This window comes from Rosa chinensis, chromosome 4 (genome assembly GCF_002994745.2).
Source record: "Rosa chinensis cultivar Old Blush chromosome 4, RchiOBHm-V2, whole genome shotgun sequence".
In the NCBI taxonomy this organism is placed as follows: domain Eukaryota; kingdom Viridiplantae; phylum Streptophyta; class Magnoliopsida; order Rosales; family Rosaceae; genus Rosa; species Rosa chinensis.
This window is the reverse complement of record NC_037091.1, coordinates 62,497,398-62,518,967: the sequence shown is the minus strand read 5'-3', so window position 1 is coordinate 62,518,967 and position 21,570 is coordinate 62,497,398. Positions and strand designations below refer to the sequence as shown.

At 38.4% G+C, this 21,570-nt stretch overlaps 6 protein-coding genes across 6 annotated transcripts; 4 read left to right on the top strand and 2 right to left on the bottom strand.

Moving 5' to 3' along the window:
* The first annotated feature begins 384 nt into the window (after positions 1 to 384).
* Positions 385 to 4,043, top strand: LOC112197978 (WRKY transcription factor 72B). Its single transcript, XM_024338962.2, has 5 exons — positions 385 to 602; positions 1,072 to 1,167; positions 1,619 to 2,206; positions 2,385 to 2,498; positions 2,602 to 4,043. Exons 1-5 carry the CDS (start codon positions 471 to 473, stop codon positions 3,553 to 3,555), a joined length of 1,884 nt encoding a protein of 627 aa, XP_024194730.1. The 5' UTR covers positions 385 to 470; the 3' UTR covers positions 3,556 to 4,043.
* A 124-nt stretch (positions 4,044 to 4,167) lies between these two features.
* Positions 4,168 to 7,300, top strand: LOC112197980 (SNF1-related protein kinase regulatory subunit gamma-1-like). Its single transcript, XM_024338964.2, has 7 exons — positions 4,168 to 4,339; positions 4,674 to 4,868; positions 5,020 to 5,382; positions 5,571 to 5,677; positions 5,794 to 6,060; positions 6,144 to 6,316; positions 6,482 to 7,300. Exons 2-7 carry the CDS (start codon positions 4,685 to 4,687, stop codon positions 6,762 to 6,764), a joined length of 1,377 nt encoding a protein of 458 aa, XP_024194732.1. The 5' UTR covers positions 4,168 to 4,339; positions 4,674 to 4,684; the 3' UTR covers positions 6,765 to 7,300.
* Positions 7,301 to 7,598: 298 nt separating this feature from the next.
* LOC112197981 (SNF1-related protein kinase regulatory subunit gamma-1-like) lies at positions 7,599 to 10,293 on the top strand. The gene is made up of 6 exons (XM_024338966.2): positions 7,599 to 7,759; positions 8,130 to 8,312; positions 8,420 to 8,862; positions 9,044 to 9,310; positions 9,393 to 9,565; positions 9,880 to 10,293. Exons 2-6 carry the CDS (start codon positions 8,144 to 8,146, stop codon positions 10,154 to 10,156), a joined length of 1,329 nt encoding a protein of 442 aa, XP_024194734.1. The 5' UTR covers positions 7,599 to 7,759; positions 8,130 to 8,143; the 3' UTR covers positions 10,157 to 10,293.
* On the bottom strand, positions 8,552 to 12,216 carry LOC112197979 (pentatricopeptide repeat-containing protein At2g02750). The gene has a single exon (XM_024338963.2). It carries the CDS (start codon positions 12,101 to 12,103, stop codon positions 10,244 to 10,246), a length of 1,860 nt encoding a protein of 619 aa, XP_024194731.1. The 5' UTR covers positions 12,104 to 12,216; the 3' UTR covers positions 8,552 to 10,243.
* A 1,536-nt stretch (positions 12,217 to 13,752) lies between these two features.
* On the top strand, positions 13,753 to 16,613 carry LOC112197982 (ubiquitin-conjugating enzyme E2 2). Its single transcript, XM_024338967.2, has 6 exons — positions 13,753 to 14,034; positions 14,679 to 14,812; positions 14,939 to 14,964; positions 15,080 to 15,169; positions 15,719 to 15,807; positions 16,294 to 16,613. Exons 2-6 carry the CDS (start codon positions 14,688 to 14,690, stop codon positions 16,420 to 16,422), a joined length of 459 nt encoding a protein of 152 aa, XP_024194735.1. The 5' UTR covers positions 13,753 to 14,034; positions 14,679 to 14,687; the 3' UTR covers positions 16,423 to 16,613.
* A 147-nt stretch (positions 16,614 to 16,760) lies between these two features.
* LOC112197977 (probable LRR receptor-like serine/threonine-protein kinase At1g14390) lies at positions 16,761 to 19,916 on the bottom strand. Its single transcript, XM_024338961.2, has 6 exons — positions 18,286 to 19,916; positions 18,054 to 18,187; positions 17,730 to 17,973; positions 17,447 to 17,634; positions 17,203 to 17,337; positions 16,761 to 17,119 (listed from the first exon to the last, which is right to left on the bottom strand). Exons 1-6 carry the CDS (start codon positions 19,529 to 19,531, stop codon positions 16,886 to 16,888), a joined length of 2,181 nt encoding a protein of 726 aa, XP_024194729.1. The 5' UTR covers positions 19,532 to 19,916; the 3' UTR covers positions 16,761 to 16,885.
* Positions 19,917 to 21,570: the final 1,654 nt, after the last annotated feature.

The following is a 21,570-nucleotide window of genomic DNA, read 5'->3' as shown; positions in this document are numbered from 1 at the left end:
AGAACAAAAAGATAAAAAAAATCACCGAAAAAATCTAAGGACCAATGGAGTCAAGGTTGATGACGGTGGATGAGGTTTTGACCCAAATGGGGGCAAATCTTCAACCCTGATTGGTAGATGAAGTCTTAAAAATGATCCTCTTCCTCTCTCAATAGCGTTGAAACTAGCAAATTAAGTTGAAATTTAACACTTCATTATTGAATATAAAATTGGTTATCAGAGCTAGGGCATTAGTCTAATACGCGACCTTTCTTTAAAAGAAAACTGTTGGGCTGTTTGACACTTCTCAATAAGTTATCTCTGCATTGGTTTGTATACATATGCAGAAGATAAGCACTGGATCTGTGTATATAAATTCAATATTATACAAAGTCAAAATCTATAGGCTCTCTCTCTCTCTCTCTCTCTCTCTCTCTCTCTCTCTCTCTCTCTCTCTCTCTCTCTCCATATATACAAGAAGCCAAATTTCTATGCAATTAGCAAAGAGGCGTTCGAAATCAATGGAGATGGAAAAGTCTTTGCTGGGAAATTCAGTTATGGAAGAGAACAGAATGAAATCTGATGGTGATGATTCAGAAGGCGCTTCCAAAGATATAAACAAGGTGATAGTTCTCTCCTGGCTTTGCTCTCATTTACATACACAGAATTCAATCATTTATGTGTATATGGGATATCATGCATTCATGCTAGCTATAGTTTTCATTTTATCTAATAGTTAATTATTTTCTTGTTTATAGTTTGACAGTTTCTAAACATTTTTGTGTTCAATTGTCTTATGTATGTTATGATTTTATGAGTTAGGTTTTTACTTAATATTGAACTTGGATTATGATCGATGAAAGAATTATTGTTTTGAATTTCACTTGATTATCTTTTATCTGGATTCAGGATGTTAAATTGCTACATCTTTAACCTATATATAATTAGTCTATATGCAACTGCTGTGCATCAATGACTGATCCCAATTTTTTAGTGATCTTGTTAATTTGTTTTCCTGATTGATTTGTGTGTGTGTGTGTGTGTTCAATCAGATGACAGATTAAGTACTCATGCATCTATATCATATTTCAGGGAGGAGATGTTGAAGAAATAGCTGAAGGAAAGTACAATTTGAAGCTGCAGCCTTCACCTACACAAAAGGATAGAGCTCAGAGCAAGCACAAACAGGTAAAAGCAAGTCACATACAAATATAATTAATTAGAGAGAAACAAGGAAAATTTAAGCAAGTTATACATGTAATTATCTATATAAGCTGATGAATTAATCTTAATTGCGTGATATTATATGTGACTTATCAGAACTCAAATTAATTAAGATCATCATGCATGAATCTTCCAGACAGGCCAGAAAAGTCGATACATATTGAAGTCATAGATCCCATGTGATATCGAGTCATGTAGGTTAAATTAATTTCATTCAGTAGTTAATTGAATTTATGCTCTAATTATTTTATCTACGTTGATATCTCACTTAGTTAGATAAATTACATCCACATGTGTACATGCATAAATATCATGAACTTATAATCAAATGAATCCTCACTTTAACATTGAAAGAATCAGATAATCCAGCTTTTCGATCCATCTTCAATACCATTTTGTATTAATGCCCATGCAGGAAGCAGATGATGAACTGGAATTAGCTAAAGCTGAAATGGGGGAGGTTAGAGAAGAAAATAAAAGGCTAAAGGTGTTATTATCGCAAATCGTGAAGGATTACCAGGAACTTCAGATGCATTTTCTTGATGTTATTCAAAAAGAAGAAACAAATAAGAAATCTATGGATACCAGTAGTACAGCTGATCATCAAGGAACTGTTTCGGCTGAAGCTGATGAACTTGTGTCCCTTAGCCTTGGGAGAACCTCGAGTAGTACTAGTACTCATGATCATCAGCTCAGAAAGGATCATCATGAGATGATGAAAAAGACCAGCAGAGATGACTATTACGGGGTAATGAATGAAGCTGGACTTGCATTGGAATTGGGATGCAGATCATTTGAGCCAGCTGCTGCTGATCATGAAACTATGAAGGTTAATTCAAGCTCCGAAATTAATAGTTCAGCCGCAGATCCAAAGGAAGACGAAGTAACTAAGATATGGCCGCCTGGTAAAATGTTGAAGACAAGAGATGATGATGTTTCACAACAGCAGACCCATTTGAAGAAAGCTAGGGTTTCTGTCCGAGCTAGATGCGATGCTCCAACAGTTAGTACTATAAACTTTTGACTTTAATAACCCTAACATGAGCTTTTAACCCTAATTCATTTCTGAACATGAATTCTCCATGACATGCACACGCACATCCACCATGAAAATTTACCCCGCTACTAATAATTGTTATTGATTAATAGGATCACTAAGCAGTAATTTTACATAAATGCAGTTGAATGATGGATGTCAATGGAGAAAATATGGACAGAAAATAGCAAAAGGAAATCCATGCCCTCGAGCATACTACCGTTGCACAGTTTCACCGTCGTGCCCTGTGAGAAAACAAGTAAGCTGATAGTACCTCTAAAAGTCCTTACATTTCATACTGCAGATTGATATTCTCAGTGCACATTACTCAAAAGTCTAATAAACTTGCTCAATAATTTCAGGTGCAAAGATGTGCGGAAGACATGTCGATATTGATCACAACCTATGAGGGTAACCACAACCATCCACTTCCCATGTCAGCCACGGCCATGGCCTCCACCACCTCCGCCGCGGCATCCATGCTTCAGTCTCACTCATCCACCTCGCAACAAGGCCTTGTCAACTCAACCACCGCCCCCATCTCCACCTCCACTAGTAACCTCCATGGCCATGGACCAAATTACTTCACCAATAGTCTCTCCCAGAATTCATCGAGACTACTACCACAGTCACAGTTCTATTTCCCCAACAGTTCAATCTCAACCAACAATTCCCACCCAACCATCACCCTTGATCTCACTGCTCCATCTCCCTCCCATTTCGGACTAAGATTTCCTTCAGGATTACCGAGATATTCCTCGAGTACAAGCCTCAACTTTTCGTCATCGTCTTCCTCTTCTTTCGACCACAACACATTACTACAAACACCAAATTGGATTAACAATCCCGCTGCTGCAGGCTATTTCAACTATGGGACGGTACTATCTCATCAGAATAGGATGAACCAAGCTGTTGGTGGGTCTTCTCTTAACAACGGAAAGCAGCCATTTCAAGAACCTAATTTCTACCAATCTTACATAAAAAATTCTCAGAAAGCAGCTCCTGCTCCACCTCAGCATCATCTGTTTACAGAGACATTAACCACTGCAACAAAAGCAATCACATCAAACCCTAAGTTTCAATCAGCTTTAGCAGCGGCACTCACGTCATTTGTTGGTGCTAATGGGGGTACTAGCGGGGCGGTCAGAGAAACTAGTCACATCGTTAATGGCAGTAGTAGTACTGAAAGTTCTGGGCTGAAATTGAAGTGGGGTGAGTCCTTGACGCCGATTAATCCAATCTACCCATCAACCCAGAAAGGAATCGGGTGCGCATCATCAGGCTACTTGAACAAATCATCGTCGCCATTGAATTAGTTCTCAATATCATGGGAGCTTTGTGTTGTTTTCCACCTTCATTGCAACATTCCATGCACGTCTAACATTTCTGTGTCTCAGCTGGGAATAGGAGGCATTTCAAGCAGAGTAATGCTAGAGCTAGGGACTATATTTTTTTATCACATTAATGAATCGCATTATGTGACAGGTGCGGCCTCCTTGTTACATTGACCAGCCGGTAGATAATAAAACACCTGCTACATAGTGTTGATAATTACATGTGGCTTAAAAATGTAGTCTCTTTAGCATTATAGCGGCTAGTGTAATTAATACCTCTTTCTCATTTAGTCTTAGTATCTCTGATGATGTCAAAACAAGTTAGTTATATCATGTAAATTAAATTGCTATACATGTCCTATAAACTGATACAGTTTGCAAAATTTATATAATTGTAAATTTATGAACATCATGATTTGTGAATTGAACTTCTAATATTTCGAACCATTTGCGGCAAGCAATGAAACAAACTCATGGGAAACTCTGCGTGTATAACTGTATATGCATATAGCAAAAAATTCGAGCATGACCAGTCAATTGGGCCAGGCCCAATAAGCCAGCAGGCCCAAATACACTCCATACAAAATCCATTCCGAAGAAAACTGATGAGTTTGACGTCCAGTTCCTACACATGGCAAAGTTGGGTTCTTGCATGCAGAAGCCAGGTTAACTGTTTCTGGAAGGAGAAATGGAGAATTATTGATCTGAGTTATAAAAAAGAACCCTAAATCCAATTTTTGAATCCATTGGAAGCACAAAATTTGAGGTATATTCCAATCCTCAGGCACTTTTCTTGATCTCTTTTTCTATCACACAATGTATGCTTTCTTGATCAATCTACACGCACATTACTTTCATATACAAAATCATAGAATCGAATTGAACTTTTGGAATGATCCCCTAGTCTCTTGGATATGGTATTAGAAATTTATTTAGATTTATCATGTTAATGGACATAGTTTAAGATGGCCAAATGATGAGCCATATAAAATGTACAAGATCAAATCTGTCATGGTTGTGTAGCTGGATATTCTACCATGGTGAGTATATGACCACTGACTACATATGAAGATATTGACTATTCTAATTTGTGCCTTTAGTCTGTGCGAACATGACAGAAGCAGCACAAGAAGGAAGGGGAATTCCCAAGAGTCCTAAGAGGTCAAGCTGCTATGATGCCTACTTCGAAAGGATTCAGTTCAGGAAGAAATTACCGCATGAGCTTCAAGAGAAATTAACGTATGCATTTTCAAAAGTTCCAGTTTCATCTTTCCAATCCCTTCAGGGAGGAAAAGGTACTAGCAATATTGTTATTGTTCATCCTAGTTACAATTTCACCAATGACTAGTTTAATTAAGACTAGATATGAATTGCATGAGCTAAATTATTAACTAAAATTTGACAGTGCATCCTGTAATGCTCTAATAACATTATTATATTTTGCAGTAATTGAGATTGTAGCAGATATGTCTATTCCTGATGCAGTCAAGACTCTCTCAGAGCACAAGATTTTGTCAGCTCCGGTGATTACTGTGCCGGATCAAACCTATTCGGATTGGAGAGGAAGGTACCTTGGAATCATAGATTACTCTGCCGTTCTTGTTTGGGTGTTGGAGAGTGCAGAACATGCTGCTGAAGGTGCCTCGTCAGCTAGTTATGCAGCAACCACGGCTGGTGGAATTGGTGGTGCAGGAGCTGTCGGCGCCATTGGAGCTGTAGCATTGGGGGTCACAGGTCCTGCTGCAATTGCAGGCCTAACTGCTGCTGCAGTTTGTTCCGCTGTAGCCGGGAGTGCTGTTGGAAAAATAGGTGAAATGTTACTGCACATTAGTCACAAATTTAAAACGAAGAATAGTGCCACGAACAAGAATAATAAATGCATGATAGTCATCCAGTATACAGAGAACAAGAAGGGATTTTGTAGAAAATAATGGAATTTTGGAAGACACATATTTGAATGCTAGAAATTGATCATTCTCGCATTCAAATTGTAACAGATATAGCTGCAGAGAATGAGGACAAAGATTCTCCCACAACGGGTGATAAATTGACCAAAGATCTTGACAAGGTCATACTGCAAGATGAACCCTGCAAGTCAACAACAGTAAGTTATGTCCTCCAAGAAGATTTTTTCTGCAGTATTGTTTGCCTTTCCAAATCACTTCATTCCACTTTTTGATAGCGAATGTGATATGTATGATATTTACTTGAATGTATCAGGTAAAGTCAATAGTTAAATCCTTCGGGGAAACACCTTTCCTTCCGGTAGCAGAAGATAGTTCTATGTTGACCATCTTGCTACTACTCTCAAAATATAGGATGAGGAATGTGCCTGTAATAGAAAATGGCCAACCAGGACTGAAGAACTACATTACTCAATCAGCAGTTATACGCGGTCTTGAAGGATGCAAAGGAATGGAGTGGTTTGACTGCATTGCAGAAAAACCTATCTCGGATCTGGGACTTCCCTTTATGTCCTCTGATGAGGTTATCATTGTTCTGGCTTATCGCTAGTGACTTTGGAGTTTTAGTATCACTGTTTCTGAATCCTAATTTGTTTATCTGGCCAGGTTATTAGTATCCAGAGTGATGATCTGATACTGGAAGCTTATAAGAAAATGAAAGAAAAAAAAATGGGTGGTCTTCCAGTTGTAGAGGGACAAACGAAGAAGCTAGTTGGTAATGTCAGCGTAAGCGATATCAGATACATGTTTCTCAAACACGATCTCCTCTCCAATTTCAGGTATTGATAGGCCATGTTTGTACCATTTGGGTCTAATGCTGTCTGAAATTACGTTCACCTAAAAATATCTATCAAGCTTTTCAAAAAAAAAAAAAAAAAAAAAATATCTATCAAGTCGGTCCTGAATGTTGATGGTCAGCTCAATTGTTTACCTCATTCTTTCAGGAAGCTCACTGCTATGGAATTCCTAACCACCATCTCAACAAGCAAAGAACCTGGAAAGCCCATCCCACCAATTACATGCAATATCGAGTCGACTCTTGGTAATGTGATTGAGATTCTTGCTTCCAAGTCCGTTCATAGGATCTACGCGGTAAGTGCGGAAGAAGGAGAAGTTCTTGGTGTGATTACACTCAGAGACGTCATTTCTTGCTTCATATATGAACCCCCCAATCACTTTGATGCCTACTTGGGGTTTGCAGTGAAGGAGATACTGAAGCAGGAATAAGATTTCAGTTTGTTAAAAACTTACATATGCATAGAGATGATAACAAAATTTTGGTTCGGGACTTAAAACGATTTGGCTTGGTAAACTAAAGCCATTGAATTGCATCATGATTTGTAACCTTCATTTCAAACAACTGCTTTCTCCAGTGTTCAAAACATGGGCTAGCAGCCTAGTCCTACTCGTTTTCAGAGGGCATTCTATATTCTGTTGGGATGTATTGAGCATGAATAGGGAGGCAATGGGTTTTCTTGGGTTGGATTTGTCTTGGGGTGAGGATATTTCGATCATCTACTTACTTTTGTCGTATTTATAAGTAATAGTTAAAAATATTTACTCATACACTCGAATTTCTGAAATTAAATCTCTCGATATTTAGCTGGCCAAGAACAATAATAAATAAGAAACGACGATAATCTGTGCAATTCAAATTTGATTATCAAACTGTAGTCATACTCTGGTTAATCTGTTAATCCAGCTTATTCCTTGATATTCATACTGATTAGTACTTTAATCAAATAGGTAATCACTATTAGAGTAATAGTACTAAGTAATCCACATGCGTAAATTCTGTATGATTATACAGGTTATACAAATATATAAGTCATAAAAGATCAAAGTTAATATATAGAATCATGTAATTTCAAATTTGTACCCAAAAGAGATGGAAAAACGTACCTGCACGGCTGCATTGCAGGCATGGAAAAGCCAAGCGACTTTATTTATTTATTTATTTATTTTTTTGAGAAAGAAGCCAACTGACTCTTTTTAAAGAAGAAAAAGAAAAATATCGTCAAAAAAAAAGAAAAAGAAAAAGACGTGACTCATCCACAAGTGGTGAGTTACAAGTCTAACACGTATCCAATGCTTACACATGGCAAAGCTAGACTTGATACATGCAGAGGCGGATAACTGTTTCTCGGAAGAGAATGGTCAGAATTTCCAAAGAACAGAACCCAAAACCAATCTCTGAATCAACTGCAAGCACACACTTGAAGGTGTTTTTCTTGATCTTCTATTTTGAGTTTATTCTGGTAGCAGTTCTTGTTCTTCGTTACTATAATCACATGCTTTTAAGTTTATTATTGGGATTTTTAATGTTAATGAACGTTAGGCAGAACAAACAATGAAGATCGAAATTTCGAACATGAAATACCATCTGATTTGAAGGCTGAAATTTTATTTTTTAGTCCATCTGTTTTTGAGAACCAATAATGGGATCTGGATTTCATCCCAGAAAGATGAGCCATAAGCCATACCAAACAAATCGATTCGTGATCTCCATATTCTTGTATTTAAATTTACTACATTGATTCTATGATTTCTTAGGAAAACAATGAGTATGCAACTTACATATTCTAATTTCAGAGTTTAAAGCACATATGGCACAACCACAAGAAGCTAAGGGAAGTTCTAATATTTCAAGCTATGATTCCTACTTCAAGACAGTACAGGCAAGGAAGAAATTACCACATTCGCTACAAGAGGTTTTAACAACTGCATTTGCAAAAATCCCAGTTTCCTCTTTTCCAGGAGTTCCTGGAGGCAAAGGTAATAGAATTTGTTCAGTCAACATTTTCATCACAAGCTAATTGCATGCTATGGACTAGAACTAATGGTTAGCTAAAAACAGTTACCTCTAACATCATTATTTGCAGTAGTTGAGATTCCAGCAGATACATCTATCGGCGATGCAGTCAAGATTCTGTCTGAATGCAACATTTTGTCAGCTCCTGTGAGAAACCCAGCTGCAGAAACCAGCTCAGAATGGAGAGATAGTTACCTAGGAATCATAGATTACTCTGCCATTATTCTTTGGGTGTTGGAGAGTGCAGAACTAGCTGCAGTTGCTCTCTCAGCTACTTCAGCAACAGCTGCTGGAGTTGGTGCAGGAGCTGTTGGCGCAATTGGAGCAGTTGCATTGGGTGTGACCGGTCCTGCTGCAGTTGCAGGGTTAACCGCTGCTGCAGTTGGAGCTGCAGTGGCTGGTGGAGTGGCTGCGGACAAAGGGATGCGCAAAGATGCTCCCACAGCTGCTGATGAATTGGGCCAAGACTTTTACAAAACTATACTGCAAGATGAACCTTTCAAGTCAACCACAGTAAGCTTGTATCTAGAGTATTGTTTGTCATCTGTCATTGTTGAATCACTCGGTTCCACTTCTTCCGAAAATTTTCAAGCATATTATAGCATCTATATTGTAGAACCCAGAACCAGATACATGAAAGCGTTGCTCTTGTACTGCATTTAGCTGTCTGAATGATATTACTTGTATGTTTCAGGTAAGGTCAATACTTAAATCCTTCCGCTGGGCACCTTTCCTTCCAGTAGCAACCGATAGTTCTATGTTGAGCGTCTTGCTACTACTCTCAAAATATAGGCTCAGGAATGTACCTGTGATAGAACCTGGCCAAGCTACTATCAAGAACTACATTACTCAATCAGCAATTGTTCATGGTCTTGAGCGATGCAAAGGAAGGGATTGGTTTGACTGCATTGCCGCAAAGCCTATATCTGATCTGGGACTTCCTTTTATGTCCTCTGATGAGGTAAGCGTTCCTGATTACCAAGGCATTGGTTGATAGTGAATTTAACGTCTCAATTTCAATGTTCCTTTGCTTTCTTGGCCAGGTTATTAGTGTCCTGAGCGATGACTTGATCCTGGAAGCTTTCAAGAAGATGAGAGATAATCAAATTGGCGGTCTTCCAGTTGTAGAAGGGACAAAGAAGCAGATAGTCGGTAATGTCAGCATAAGAGATATCAGACACTTGCTGCTCAAACCCGAGCTCTTCTCCAATTTCAGGTATTTGAACGCAAACTTGGAAGCATTTCTGCCCAACCTCTTTCCAAATTTACATTGAAATGTTGGTCATCACTCTTGACTGTGGAATGCTTTAATTCTCTCAAATTCAGGTATCAAACATTAACTGTTGTATACTCTACTGTTTCATTTGACATTTGAGCTCAACTACTGGAACTAACATGCAATGCACTGATTTCTTTAAAGACACTTTGCTTTATCACATAATAAAGGCAATCACCTTCTCGTTTCTTCTTGTAGACATCTTCCAAGTCAGACAATGATCAGCTTAAATTTGTTTTGCCTTTTTCTTTCAGGAAGCTCACTGTCAGGGACTTCATGAGCACCATCTCGACAAGCCAGAATATTGGAAAAGCCGTCCCAGCAATTACATGCAATGTCGAGTCCACTCTTGGCAATGTGATTGAAACTCTTGCTTCCAAGTCCGTTCATAGAATCTACGTGGCGGGGCAGGAAGGTGAAGTTGTTGGTGTCATTACTCTCAGAGATGTGATTTCTTGCTTCATTTATGAACCCCCCAACCACTTTGATGACTGCATGGGGTCTGCGTTGAAGGAGATGCTGAATGAGTGAAACTTACGTTTGTGGAAACCTTACATAGATATGCAGAGACAGGAAGAAAACAGTTGACAATCAAGTTGCAGTTATCTATCAGTATATCTATTTTTCATGCAATTGTAATAAGCTAAAGCCAGGGAGCTTTCTTGACTTTTGATCATCCATCATTCCCCTAATGATTTCTGCATCCTTCCACCTCCCAAGCCCAGCATATATCTTGGACAGTATCAGGAAAGGTGTAGGGTTCTCTGGCTCTAATTCTGAAAGTTTTATGGCCATTTCTTTCCCCAGTTCTAGATTTAAATGGGACTCGCAAGCACCTAGCAAAGAAGCAAAAACTGATCCAGAAGGCTCTGATAACTCGTGTGTTAATTCCCGGGCTTCATCCAACCTGCCTGATCTACCTAAAAGGTCAATCAAACAACCATAATGTTTCGGATCTGGTTTCATTCCAAAATCTCTATCCATCATCCTAAAAATTTGCCATCCCTTGTCAATTAAACCACTGTGACTACACATAGATAGAAGACTTATAAAAGTTGCTGCATTTGGTTGAACTTTTTCTTCGAGCATCTGATCAAATATTCGAAATGCAGATTCATTCTCTCCTTCTCTTCCATACCCAGATATTGTTGCATTCCAAAATGCTGGATCGTCAGGTTTTACATGAAAGGAATCAAAAACTCTTCTTGCCCAAGAAGACTGCCCACATTTCATGTACGTGTCAATGAGAGCGGTTGAAAAGAACAGATCACTGCTAATATCAGTCCTAATTGCATGCCCATGAACCTCTTGTCCACATTGCAGAGCAGATGAATCTGCACAGGCTTGCAAGAGACTAGTGACAGATTTCAAACTCGGAGCTACACCAGTCGATTGCATTCTCTTAAAATACTTGAAAGCTTCGTTTCCCATCCCTAGTTGTGAAAACCCGCTGATCATTGAATTCCAAGTCACTGAATCAGGCTTAAACCCTTCAGATTCTAGCTGTTCGAAAAGCTCAACAGCAATCTCCCACTGCGCATTCAACATCACTCCTGCAATCATGGCATTCCATATAAACAAGGTCCTTGTTTCATCTAGATCTTCGAATATTTGGTACCCGAGCTGCCAACACCCACACTTGGAATACATGTCGACAAGCGCTGTTCTAGTCATAGCATCAATCCCACTCGCAATTTTCACGATCAAACCATGAACCTGCCTGCCAAATCGGAGATACAAAACACTAGCACAAGCAGAGAGAACCGAAACCAATGTCACTGAATTCGGATTTTCACCTCTACATGCTCTCATTTTCTTAAACACATCCAACACCACCCTTGGAACCCCATTCTGCAAAAGCCCTGTTATAAAAGCATTATAGCTCACCACATTCTTGACAGGCATATCTTCAAACAACTTTGCAGCAGAAACCAACTCTCCACAGCTCGAATACATACTCACAGCTGATGTAGCAACATAAACATCACTCTCAACCCCGAGCTTCACCGCAGCGCAATGCGTTCCCATCCCCTCCTTCGCATTGTCACACGCCGAAAGCACACTGGCTATAGTAACCGAATTCAACCCGAACCCTCCAAAACCAACGCTCTTGAACACCTTTAAAGCCTCTCTGCGATGTCCATTATGCAACAGCCCGGAAATCACAGCGTTTACCGAAGCCAAGTTTCGGTCAGGCATTTCGTCGAACACCTTGAGCGCATCGTCCATGAGATTGAGCTTCATGTAAGCGTCGGTGAGAGCGGTGGCTGAGTAGACGTCGGAGAAGAAGCCGGTTTTGAGGAGATGGGTGTGGACCATTTGGGCTTGAGGGGCTGATCGGAGCTTGGCACAGGCTTTGAGAAGCGGAGGGAATGTGAATTTGTGAGGGGGGAAAGAAGCGGAGTGGTGTTGAGTATATAAGCATAGGGCTTCTCTGTATAAGCCATCAGCGACTAGTCTGCCTATTTCGCGCTTCATGGGTTTCGAAAATGGCCAACCATCTACACATTTTGACTTGTATAATATTCGGGTCCCTCAAATTTTTTTTTTTTTTTTTTTTGGACAAACAAAATTTAGCTTATAAGTGGGCCGTTTAAATGTGGGCCAATTTGAATTTCTATTAACTATTGAATATTGATAAGATATCGAAAATTGAAATATCGATAAAATATAAATAAATTTGTAAGATAATATTGAGGAAGGTGTTGCATCGGTACTTATAAAATAGACATACGAAGATATTTATCAGTGTTTTGGACTTGGGACAATGATACCTACATTGAACGTATGATGAACCGACAACAATCTTTTTTTGCATACTTTTATGTTGGTAGAATAATAGGGGAATATTTTCTTTACAGAAAGCCATGCACCATGTTCTTGTTGTATTATGCGAAAGGGAAAAATGCTCATTGTTGTTACTTCAAATTGACCAAAGAGCCCTTGGCTCTGTAAGGAATCAAATATCAAACAGACAAAATGAAATGATTCCCTGTAGTTTCCTTCACGGGTATTTCTATAGTTCTATTACATTCTCTCTCACTTTTTTTTTTCCCCTGATGAAATGAACTTTTGGATTATGCAAATCAATTGAAGCTTTAGGCTTAAGTTATTGGTCTCTCTCCCTCTCTCAATAAGCTCAAAGAGTCGATTGAGGTAAAAACAAATCGAACATAAGTCACACTCAAATTATATCGATGCAATAGAGACTTCCCTGATAAGGTTTAGACATTTTGACTACACCCTATTTAAAAGCCAATTGACATGCTCCCTAGGACTTTCATTTACCTAGCATCATAGACATCCTCACATGCTGAATCACCAAAAGACAAACTACTATAAAGATTCCCTCATGATCTCTAGCCTTCACGATACCAAATTGAAAATGTATAGAATAAAACAAAATGCACAAATTGACCTTAAATTCCTTGTAGAGAACTTATAGTCCGTGCAATACATGTTCTAGACTTTTGTAGTATGAACTTAACTATCCGTAATTTTAGTTTTGTACGCATATTTGTTGTCATATAAACTCATACTTATTGTGATTTTATTAAATAGTTGTTATGTTTTACAAGATTGAGATACAATATATATATATATATATATATATCTTAATATTACGCATAACAAAACCAATAACATATGTCATCTATTATATAGAAATAGATTTCACTAAAATAGAATAAAACCTTTCGTTTTAAATATTCTAACACCGTCTTTAATCACACTTAGACCCACCAAAAACATAATTTATAGAATATTTTAATCTTTATACAATGATGTGTCACAGAGAAGGGGACCCATCTCAATTTTCAACCGGTAAAAAAACATGGATCTCACTAAAAGTAAATACAACCCAAAAAAAATTTAGCACGAGAAAAAATAAAGAATGTTTAGTATAGAAACTATGGTATAAACAATCACCAAATGATCTTAAACATAAGATCTTTTAGAATCGTTTTATTTATACCGCTGTTAATTTATATGATTATAAAGTTATAATAATAGACGAGGTCACAAATTCGAATTACCCTTGTAAAAATAGGATTTGTCATGGTGGTTGCATCATGGACTGGTGATTGGCAGAGTCGGCAATAGCAGAGAAAGTATTAGAGAGAGAGAGAGAAAGAGCGCTGACCCGATAGAAAGACTACTAATAGCAAATTCCCTATATATGAACACGATTCCAACTCAGAAACACTTTTTAACCTAAAAATAATTCATCTCCCTCGCTCTCTATCTCTCTCTCTTCCTTGATCGCCGGTCACCGTGGAAATCATTCTCCGGCGCCTTCAAATCCCCCGTCCTCTTCGTTTCGCGGGAAATATCTCAGCTGCGGAACCTCACCGTTCCCGCCGTTCTGAACATTCCGATAACCGAATCTTCTTCTCGCCGTCAGCTAACAGGTGACTCTATGATTCTCAGCTTTCTGTGTAATTTCGCTCTTGATTGTATTCGTGTTCTGATTTTCGGTCTGTATGGGATGTGATTGTGAAGAAGATCTAGTCTGTTGATTGCGATACAAGAAAAACTAAACCCTAAGGTTTTCTTTTTGATTACAAATTACAGTAGCTGTAGGAGGTAGCTGGTTGGGTTATGGATCTTGGTTTTTGATTGTGTATGCTTTGTAACTTTTTTGTAGTTCGAATTTGTGGTAGCGACTGGTTGACTATAAATTTTGGATCCAAGTTAGTCTGAGCTTTATCTTTTCGGTGATATTTGTGTTAAATATGATAGTTTGAGCTGTGATGTCTCATGTCTGTTCAATTCCTTGATCTCGAGCATGGGTTTAGATTTAGAGGTTTAAGTTTCTATGTTGGTTCATTATAGGTTTAAGTTTAAATTAGGTTCTTTTCGACTTCAATTATGTTGCTTGAAGCCTTAAACATGTTGCGTTCTCTTAGTTGCATAACTTATGCACCTCATTTTGTTGCTAGAAGTCATCAATCGTCTCTCTTTAGGTGCATGCGTGTTTTGATTTGTGCCCAACTGTACTGAACTGTATTTGACTGTCTCTGAGTTTTAATTTTTTACCCGGCCACATATGTAGGCGGTGAGGATGTCGACTCCTGCAAGGAAGAGACTGATGAGGGATTTCAAGAGGTTGCAGCAGGACCCTCCTGCTGGAATAAGCGGTGCTCCTCAAGACAATAATATAATGCTTTGGAATGCTGTTATATTTGGGTATGTCTTGGATGAAGATAGTATTTTGTTTGCCTATTTCAGATATCTTCATTTTGATGGTTTTGCTTGAAATTCAGTACAGCTTTTCTAGTTATTTACTTACACGATTGATTGGTTGAATTACAGGCCCGATGACACCCCATGGGATGGAGGTGAATTTCTCTTCTTCTTCCTCTTTACACTCTGAGGAGAAATTTATATCGCATTGCAAATAGATTGTTCTTCTTTCATATAAGCTTAGTCTGTTAAGATGTTTTTGTGTCTCAGGTACGTTCAAGTTGACACTTCAATTTTCCGAGGATTATCCAAATAAGCCACCAACAGTGCGCTTTGTTTCTCGAATGTTTCATCCAAACAGTAAGTTTGCACCAGACTTCAGACATAAGCACACACGTATTACCTTTGTACATATGTTGGTACTTCCAATTCATGTATATGTATATGTATATATGCACATACAAACAACAATATTGGTTATTCTCAATGCTTCTTAAATTAGTCATGTAATTTACGTTATAATTGTTGTCAAATCTTTTGGCTTAACTCCGAGCTTAGTGTAGCTCACTCACCTAAACTGGATTGTGTTTATGTACTCTTGGCACATTATATTCTCTTTTAGTGTGCTTTTATCAGGAGTTAATCTTCTTTTTCATATACATTTTTTTGTGATTGTACATTTTTGTTTTTGGAAGAGAAGTAGGCCTGCCATCACTTTTTTTTTCATTCACTAGACATCCAAAGTAACTTCTAACAAGTGAAAAAAGGAGCTGAACAAAGGGTTACTTTTGGAAATTGTTTGGAAGCTCCCAACATTTTTAATCGGTTATTGGATCACTGATTGTCATACTCAAAGTGCTTATAAATCTTTCAAGTTCTAAATTCTGTCATTGGTTTGCCTCTTTCCAGTTTATGCGGATGGAAGCATTTGTTTGGACATCCTACAGAATCAGTGGAGCCCTATATATGATGTAGCAGCTATACTTACTTCCATTCAGGTATTCGATGTTGTTTCCATTGCTTGGTAATAATTAGTCATTTGATTTTTTGTGTCTCTTGTTTAATTGTATCATGTCATAGGCTTGTAAATTGCTAAGGCACCATTTGTGAAATCATGGTTTACTATCTTTGAGTTCTGTTATTCATTTTATATATTCCTGAATCCTGCCTTATCTTGTTCAGTTGAATCTATAAGCAAAAGCTTTTGTAACGTAATAGCCTCTTTACGTAACTACATTAAGAAGGCAATGTTGGGTATACTAATTTGAGTCTTCCACTTCAAAGAAAGAATCTGAATTATCTGTGCACTTTTAAACATCTTAAGGAGGCCATAACTATTACTTCTTTTAAAGCAAATTTCAAGTATATATCCTCTGCCTCATTATCTCATTTAAAGAACAAGGACTGTAGAAGCATTTGACACTAAACTACCACCTAGTTGATGGATGAAGTTTTTCTAATTCATATTGTTTATCTGATTGCAGTCATTGCTGTGTGATCCAAACCCGAACTCTCCAGCAAATTCAGAAGCTGCACGTATGTTCAGTGAGAACAAGCGTGAATACAACAGAAGAGTCCGTGAGATTGTTGAGCAGAGTTGGACTGCTGATTAGCAACCTCGCTCCTAGTAAGGAGCCTTCAGAGATCAGTGGAACAACATGTTTAAATAACTTGAAACTTAAAACCATTCTGTTGTGAACTCAAGACTTTTGATCTTGTGAATGTTTGCTTGGGCTTTCCTTCCTATGATATTTGGCCTCGTATATTTATTAAATTTATATATATCATGGACCAGCTTCGTATACTTCTTGTTTTAAATTTACTTTGGTGCCTGGGAGGCTAGGAGTGATTAAAACATGATTATTTTTAACCATAAAATTGTAGGAGAGTTGAACAAGGATAACAATGGAAACTCAGCTCAATGAAAAGAAGATTGGGAGAAACTTTATTATTTTTTTTTTTGAAAGGTTGGGAGAAACTTTATAGTTGTATTGAAATTGATCACGGTAAGCAGCAAGCGCGAGTTGCATTTACATTTTATTCGTATAGACACAGGGATTAAAGAAAGCTACACCACTACATTTGTGCACTAAGGTTGCCACTGCTGGTCCATCCCTCCTGAACCTGAATTGCATACTGCAAGTTCCAGAGAACATTATCCACTGAAGGACGCTTGCTTGGATCTCTGCACAGACAATTGATGGTGATTTCGACCGCCGTCTTCAGTGACTGGTATGCAAAACTGCCCTGGATAGAGGGGTCTATTGCAAGTCGTAGTCTCGATTGCCCTTCTGTTAAGCCTTTCTCGAGCTGTTAAGACCAAAAGAATGCTTATAAATAAATTTCCCTGAAACCGTTTGATTAGAGAAATGATGAGTGGACTGTGTGCATACCTCAAGCTTTAGGTCATTCACTTCACTTGTTGATTTGACCAATTTGCCAGTAAGAACTTGGAGCAGAATAACACCCAGCTGGTAAATATCTTCCTTCTCGGCTTCAGCACTGGGTTTAGGACTCTCTGAACCAATCTGCAAAATCGAAAGTGCAATGGTTAGCAGCAAGACCAGTTCACTTCTTTACTTCTTTATCTAATTTGACAAGCATTATCCATTTCGGTTATATCTGCTATATTCTCACCTGAAATGGAAGGTTATAGTTGCTGATTTTCGCAGAAACACTCTCATCCAACAATATGTTGTCCATCTTCAAATTATTTCCAAAGACGCCCGGTGCTACTCCAGTGTGCAAGAACTGAACTCCTCTTGCAATACCAATAGTAACAGCCATTCTCTGTGGCCATTTGAGCCAGTCTTTCTTTCTCCAATCTGCAAAATTAAACATAATGTATAAGAACCTTTTCGAGTATATAAGACTTTTTCTTGATGATGTGATCTTTAGTTTTGACAAAGCGCGCTTTTACCAGTGAGATGGTCTCTCAATGACCCGTTTGAGATGTTTTCGAAAACAATGAATACAGTGATGGCTGTATTAGGAGGGTCCTGATAAGTGACAGTGCAGTGTCCAAGAACACTGACCAAATGCCTATGCCTTAGCTTTGACAAGGCTTCCACATTCTGCACAAAGTTTTGGGGCATATGCTTCTGCTTTAATTTCACACATTTCACTAGTACCCCTGCACCATCCCTCACCCAACCTCTGTAGACCTGTTTGTGTTGCAGACAGTAAGAAACACAACACTCAAAGCCAACAAACATTTCAAAGTTAATGCAATACTAATCAATACCTGTCCCTGAGATCCTTCCCCCATTAGGTTTGAAGCATCGAAATTGTTCGTTGCATCCTCGATTTCTTCCAATGTGAAAACACGATACGGTGGGAGACCAAGGGTTGGCAGCCTCATCATTTGGGGGACATGCCCTTAAAAAAGCAAATAAAATCAGCTTCAAAGTTCAAAACAGGACTACTAGTCCTGCATCATTTACGACAAAGAAATTAGGGAACAAAAAGGGCCTTACTTGCATCTGAGTTTGGCATTTGGGATGCTCGAAATGTAAACTTTTCGGGCTGATATCTGCTGTCAAATGTATCTTCTGTCTTCCTATCTCCTGCCTTTTTGATAATGACCAAAATAAGCAACCCTATGACTCCAGCAACACCAACAATACCACCGATGATACCAAGCACAACCCCTATCTTTATTTTTGACTCCTCTTTCTCATCTGGAGTTTTAGCTGGTGGCTTGACAGCCAATGCCTCCTTTTGACAAAACCTATAGGGATGCTGATACTTTGAGACTCCACTAGACAAACAGTTCCACGAATCACGAACCGTCCGATTCGACGACTTCGATCCAATGCAGGAAGGCAGTTTCCCTATCAAAAGGTTCTGCGAAACGTCCACAACTTGAAGCTTTGCGCTGCAAGTTGTGTTCAACGAAAGAGCCCCACTGAGTTGGTTCTGAGCCAAATTTAGGTACTGAAGTGAAGGAAGGGAGAACAAGAAAGAAGGCATTGGACCAACGAACTTATTGTAGGAGAGGTCCAGCTGCTGTAGCTGGTCAAAGCTGGTCAACATTTTGGGAACCTCAGATCTCACAGAATTGTTTCTCAGTATGAGACTGACAAGGCTACTTCCCAACGAGGGAAACGCAGGTCCAATGTGGTTGTTCCCCAAATTGATTTCTTCAAGAAGCGCCAAGCCCTTAAGATCTGGGACACTCCCACTGAACAGATTATCAGCCAAGTTAATACTCCTCAGATTCTTCATCGAAGCCAGTGAAGGAGGAACAGAGCCGGAGATGAAATTCGAACTAACGTTGAGCTGCTCAAGCGACCAGAACCGGTTGATCTTCGCCGGCAGTGGGCCCCACAGGCCTAAAGAGACAAGGGATAGGACTTTGAGGTTGGAGAGCTTCGTGACGGTGGTGAAGAAGGAATCAATGGAGAAGCTTCTGGACAGAGTAGTCGGCTGAGAAACGGCGAAGTTTTGAGGGAGGTGAGAAGGAGAGGTCTTGTTTCCGACGACCGTTAATTCTGTTATGCGGTTACTGGTGCAGACAATCTTGAGAGATGAAGTAGGAGGAAGGTAGCAGAAGTTGGTCCAGTTCGACCATCCTTGTAGAGCAGGAGGATACTCAAGAAGCTTTTGAACCTGGAATAGAATCCGGCTCTCCCTCGGAGTTAACTGAGCAGTTGGGATCGGAGGTAACAGAGATATAATCACAAACAACAATAAACTCGAACAAACCCAGAAATTCTTCATTGCTTGGATTGAACTCAAAGGGCCGCCACAGGTTCAAATGCCACCAACATACATATGAAATATAATCAGAACCAACTATGATAAAGAAAAGAGGGGTACTTTCTGTTATACCTAATCCAGGGAAAAGCAGGTTCTGAGTTTTACTTGGAATACCAAACTGATTGCGAAAATGATTAAAATAAGAAAGTTAGTAGCTAATGGGAGCATAAGGATCTCGGTTTGGTGTACTGAGATGATGACAAGAAAGAATTTTACTTAGGTAGTTGATGATTACTCTGTAGGAGTACCCAGCTTTAATTCAGAGCACTCATTATTGTGGAGAGACTGAAGAGATCTGAGCCCCGTAAAGACTGAAATTCTGTGCCAAGTGAACATGAGAGACACTGTGGAAAGTAACTAGTTAAGCACAAAGAGACAATGGAAGCCAACAAACTGGTTATTTTTAAATTTGCAAATTAATTGCTTATTTGTTTTTCATGGTTAAATTATCTTTGCATGCACTGCTTGGCATTGAAGAATTGAAGGTCAACTGAGCTCTGATTCAAACGTAACGTTGAGATTTGAGAGAACCAAGATGTTGACCACGCTTATTATGGTATACCCTCACCGGCAAGTATCTGAAAACACGCGCTGGAAGCACGTGCGGTTCGTGAAAGCTAGGGCCCTCTTTAAGCTCATGAAATCCTCGTTTATGTTATCATGCATGAAAGGTTGTGAGGAATAAAGGAAATGGCTCTGCACGGAGAATAAACAGCAAACATAGAGACACCTCACTCAAATATTGATTAGGCAAAATAGCCAAATTATCCCATAATTTTTTTATGGCTGTCGATTTACCCCTTGACATTTTAATAGGCTTTCAATCCAATTTTCAGTTAACTTGGTTAGCATGTGAGGGGCTTTTTCGTCTTTTCAACTATCACCTAAAAAAAAAAAAACAAACCAACACATCGTTAAAGAAATTTAAAAAAAAAATGCAAAATTGTTTTTCGCTAAAAAAGGGAAAGAAAAAAAAACTTGCCATTTGTCGCTTCTTCCTTGTCCATCTCTTCTTCTTCTTTACTCCATTTATTTCAAGATTGGTCGTTAACTTGCAACTGATCGCTTAATTAATATTTGCTAGTCACATCAAATGATTGAATAATCATATCACTGAAGGAGAAACCGTCTTTGATCATTTAGGTTTCTGGTTTTTCTTTTTCTTTGAAGGCCAGACTGGTCATTAATATTTCAAACATTCATATGAGAATTTGATCTTCCATGTTTCTAGTTTGAGGGGTTTGTATTGTGTATAAGATTGAGAAGCCATCGAACAAACTAAAATATTTATATGTATGGAATATGAAAATTAAAATTAAAGCAAGCATGTGAAGGTCATCTTAATTGATTCAAGTTGGGATTATGTTATATTGATCTCGATAAAAGGAACATAGAGGAAGAGGTCGGTCATGCTAAGAAAAGTTAATGGAGAGATAGTTAGAGAAGAAGATGAGAGGCTAAGGGGAAAAAAAACAGTTGTAGGAGACCAATAGCAGTATTTCATTTTTTATTTTTTAACAAGGTAATTTTGTATTTTTTTCTTGATTATTTTTTTGGGTGACAATTGTAGAGACGAAAATGCCCCTCACATGCTACCCAAATTAACAGAGAAATTTGATGGAAAGCCTGAAATTTAACTATAGGGTGTAAATTGGTAACATTTAGAAAATTGAGGGTGTAAATAATCAAAATTGAAATGTCAAAGGGTAAATCGGCAGTCATGAAAAAAGTTAGGGGGTAATTTAGCTATTTTGCCTATTGATTAATCTAATAAGTTTCTAACTTAGATACACTTTAAATATTAATTTATCTAATAATTTTTGATTTTAGAGTATTAGAACTCTAAAAAGATATAAAAATTTCGGGAGAAGTTATTTCAAACCTAGAGTGTTTTTGTAGTATGTATTTTTGTGTATATGACCGTACCCATGCCCATGCACCTCACTCAAATCAAATACTGATTAATTAGTATAGGGTTACTGATTAATCTAATAAGTTTG

Coding starts and splice junctions, on each gene's coding strand:
- LOC112197977 (XM_024338961.2), bottom strand. CDS start 19,531: ATGAAGAATTTCTGGGTTTGTTCGAGTTTATTGTTGTTTGTGATTATA. Junction 17,974..18,053: donor GGGAAGGATCTCAGGGACAG/GTATTGATTAGT, acceptor CAACACAAACAG/GTCTACAGAGGTTGGGTGAG. Junction 17,338..17,446: donor ACTATAACCTTCCATTTCAG/GTGAGAATATAG, acceptor TCGATTTTGCAG/ATTGGTTCAGAGAGTCCTAA.
- LOC112197978 (XM_024338962.2), top strand. CDS start 471: ATGCAATTAGCAAAGAGGCGTTCGAAATCAATGGAGATGGAAAAGTCT. Junction 603..1,071: donor CTTCCAAAGATATAAACAAG/GTGATAGTTCTC, acceptor ATCATATTTCAG/GGAGGAGATGTTGAAGAAAT. Junction 1,168..1,618: donor CTCAGAGCAAGCACAAACAG/GTAAAAGCAAGT, acceptor ATGCCCATGCAG/GAAGCAGATGATGAACTGGA.
- LOC112197979 (XM_024338963.2), bottom strand. CDS start 12,103: ATGAAGCGCGAAATAGGCAGACTAGTCGCTGATGGCTTATACAGAGAA.
- LOC112197981 (XM_024338966.2), top strand. CDS start 8,144: ATGGCACAACCACAAGAAGCTAAGGGAAGTTCTAATATTTCAAGCTAT. Junction 9,311..9,392: donor CTTTTATGTCCTCTGATGAG/GTAAGCGTTCCT, acceptor TTTCTTGGCCAG/GTTATTAGTGTCCTGAGCGA. Junction 9,566..9,879: donor GAGCTCTTCTCCAATTTCAG/GTATTTGAACGC, acceptor TTTTTCTTTCAG/GAAGCTCACTGTCAGGGACT.
- LOC112197982 (XM_024338967.2), top strand. CDS start 14,688: ATGTCGACTCCTGCAAGGAAGAGACTGATGAGGGATTTCAAGAGGTTG. Junction 14,813..14,938: donor TGGAATGCTGTTATATTTGG/GTATGTCTTGGA, acceptor GTTGAATTACAG/GCCCGATGACACCCCATGGG. Junction 14,965..15,079: donor TGACACCCCATGGGATGGAG/GTGAATTTCTCT, acceptor TTTGTGTCTCAG/GTACGTTCAAGTTGACACTT.
- LOC112197980 (XM_024338964.2), top strand. CDS start 4,685: ATGACAGAAGCAGCACAAGAAGGAAGGGGAATTCCCAAGAGTCCTAAG. Junction 4,869..5,019: donor ATCCCTTCAGGGAGGAAAAG/GTACTAGCAATA, acceptor TATATTTTGCAG/TAATTGAGATTGTAGCAGAT. Junction 6,317..6,481: donor GATCTCCTCTCCAATTTCAG/GTATTGATAGGC, acceptor TCATTCTTTCAG/GAAGCTCACTGCTATGGAAT.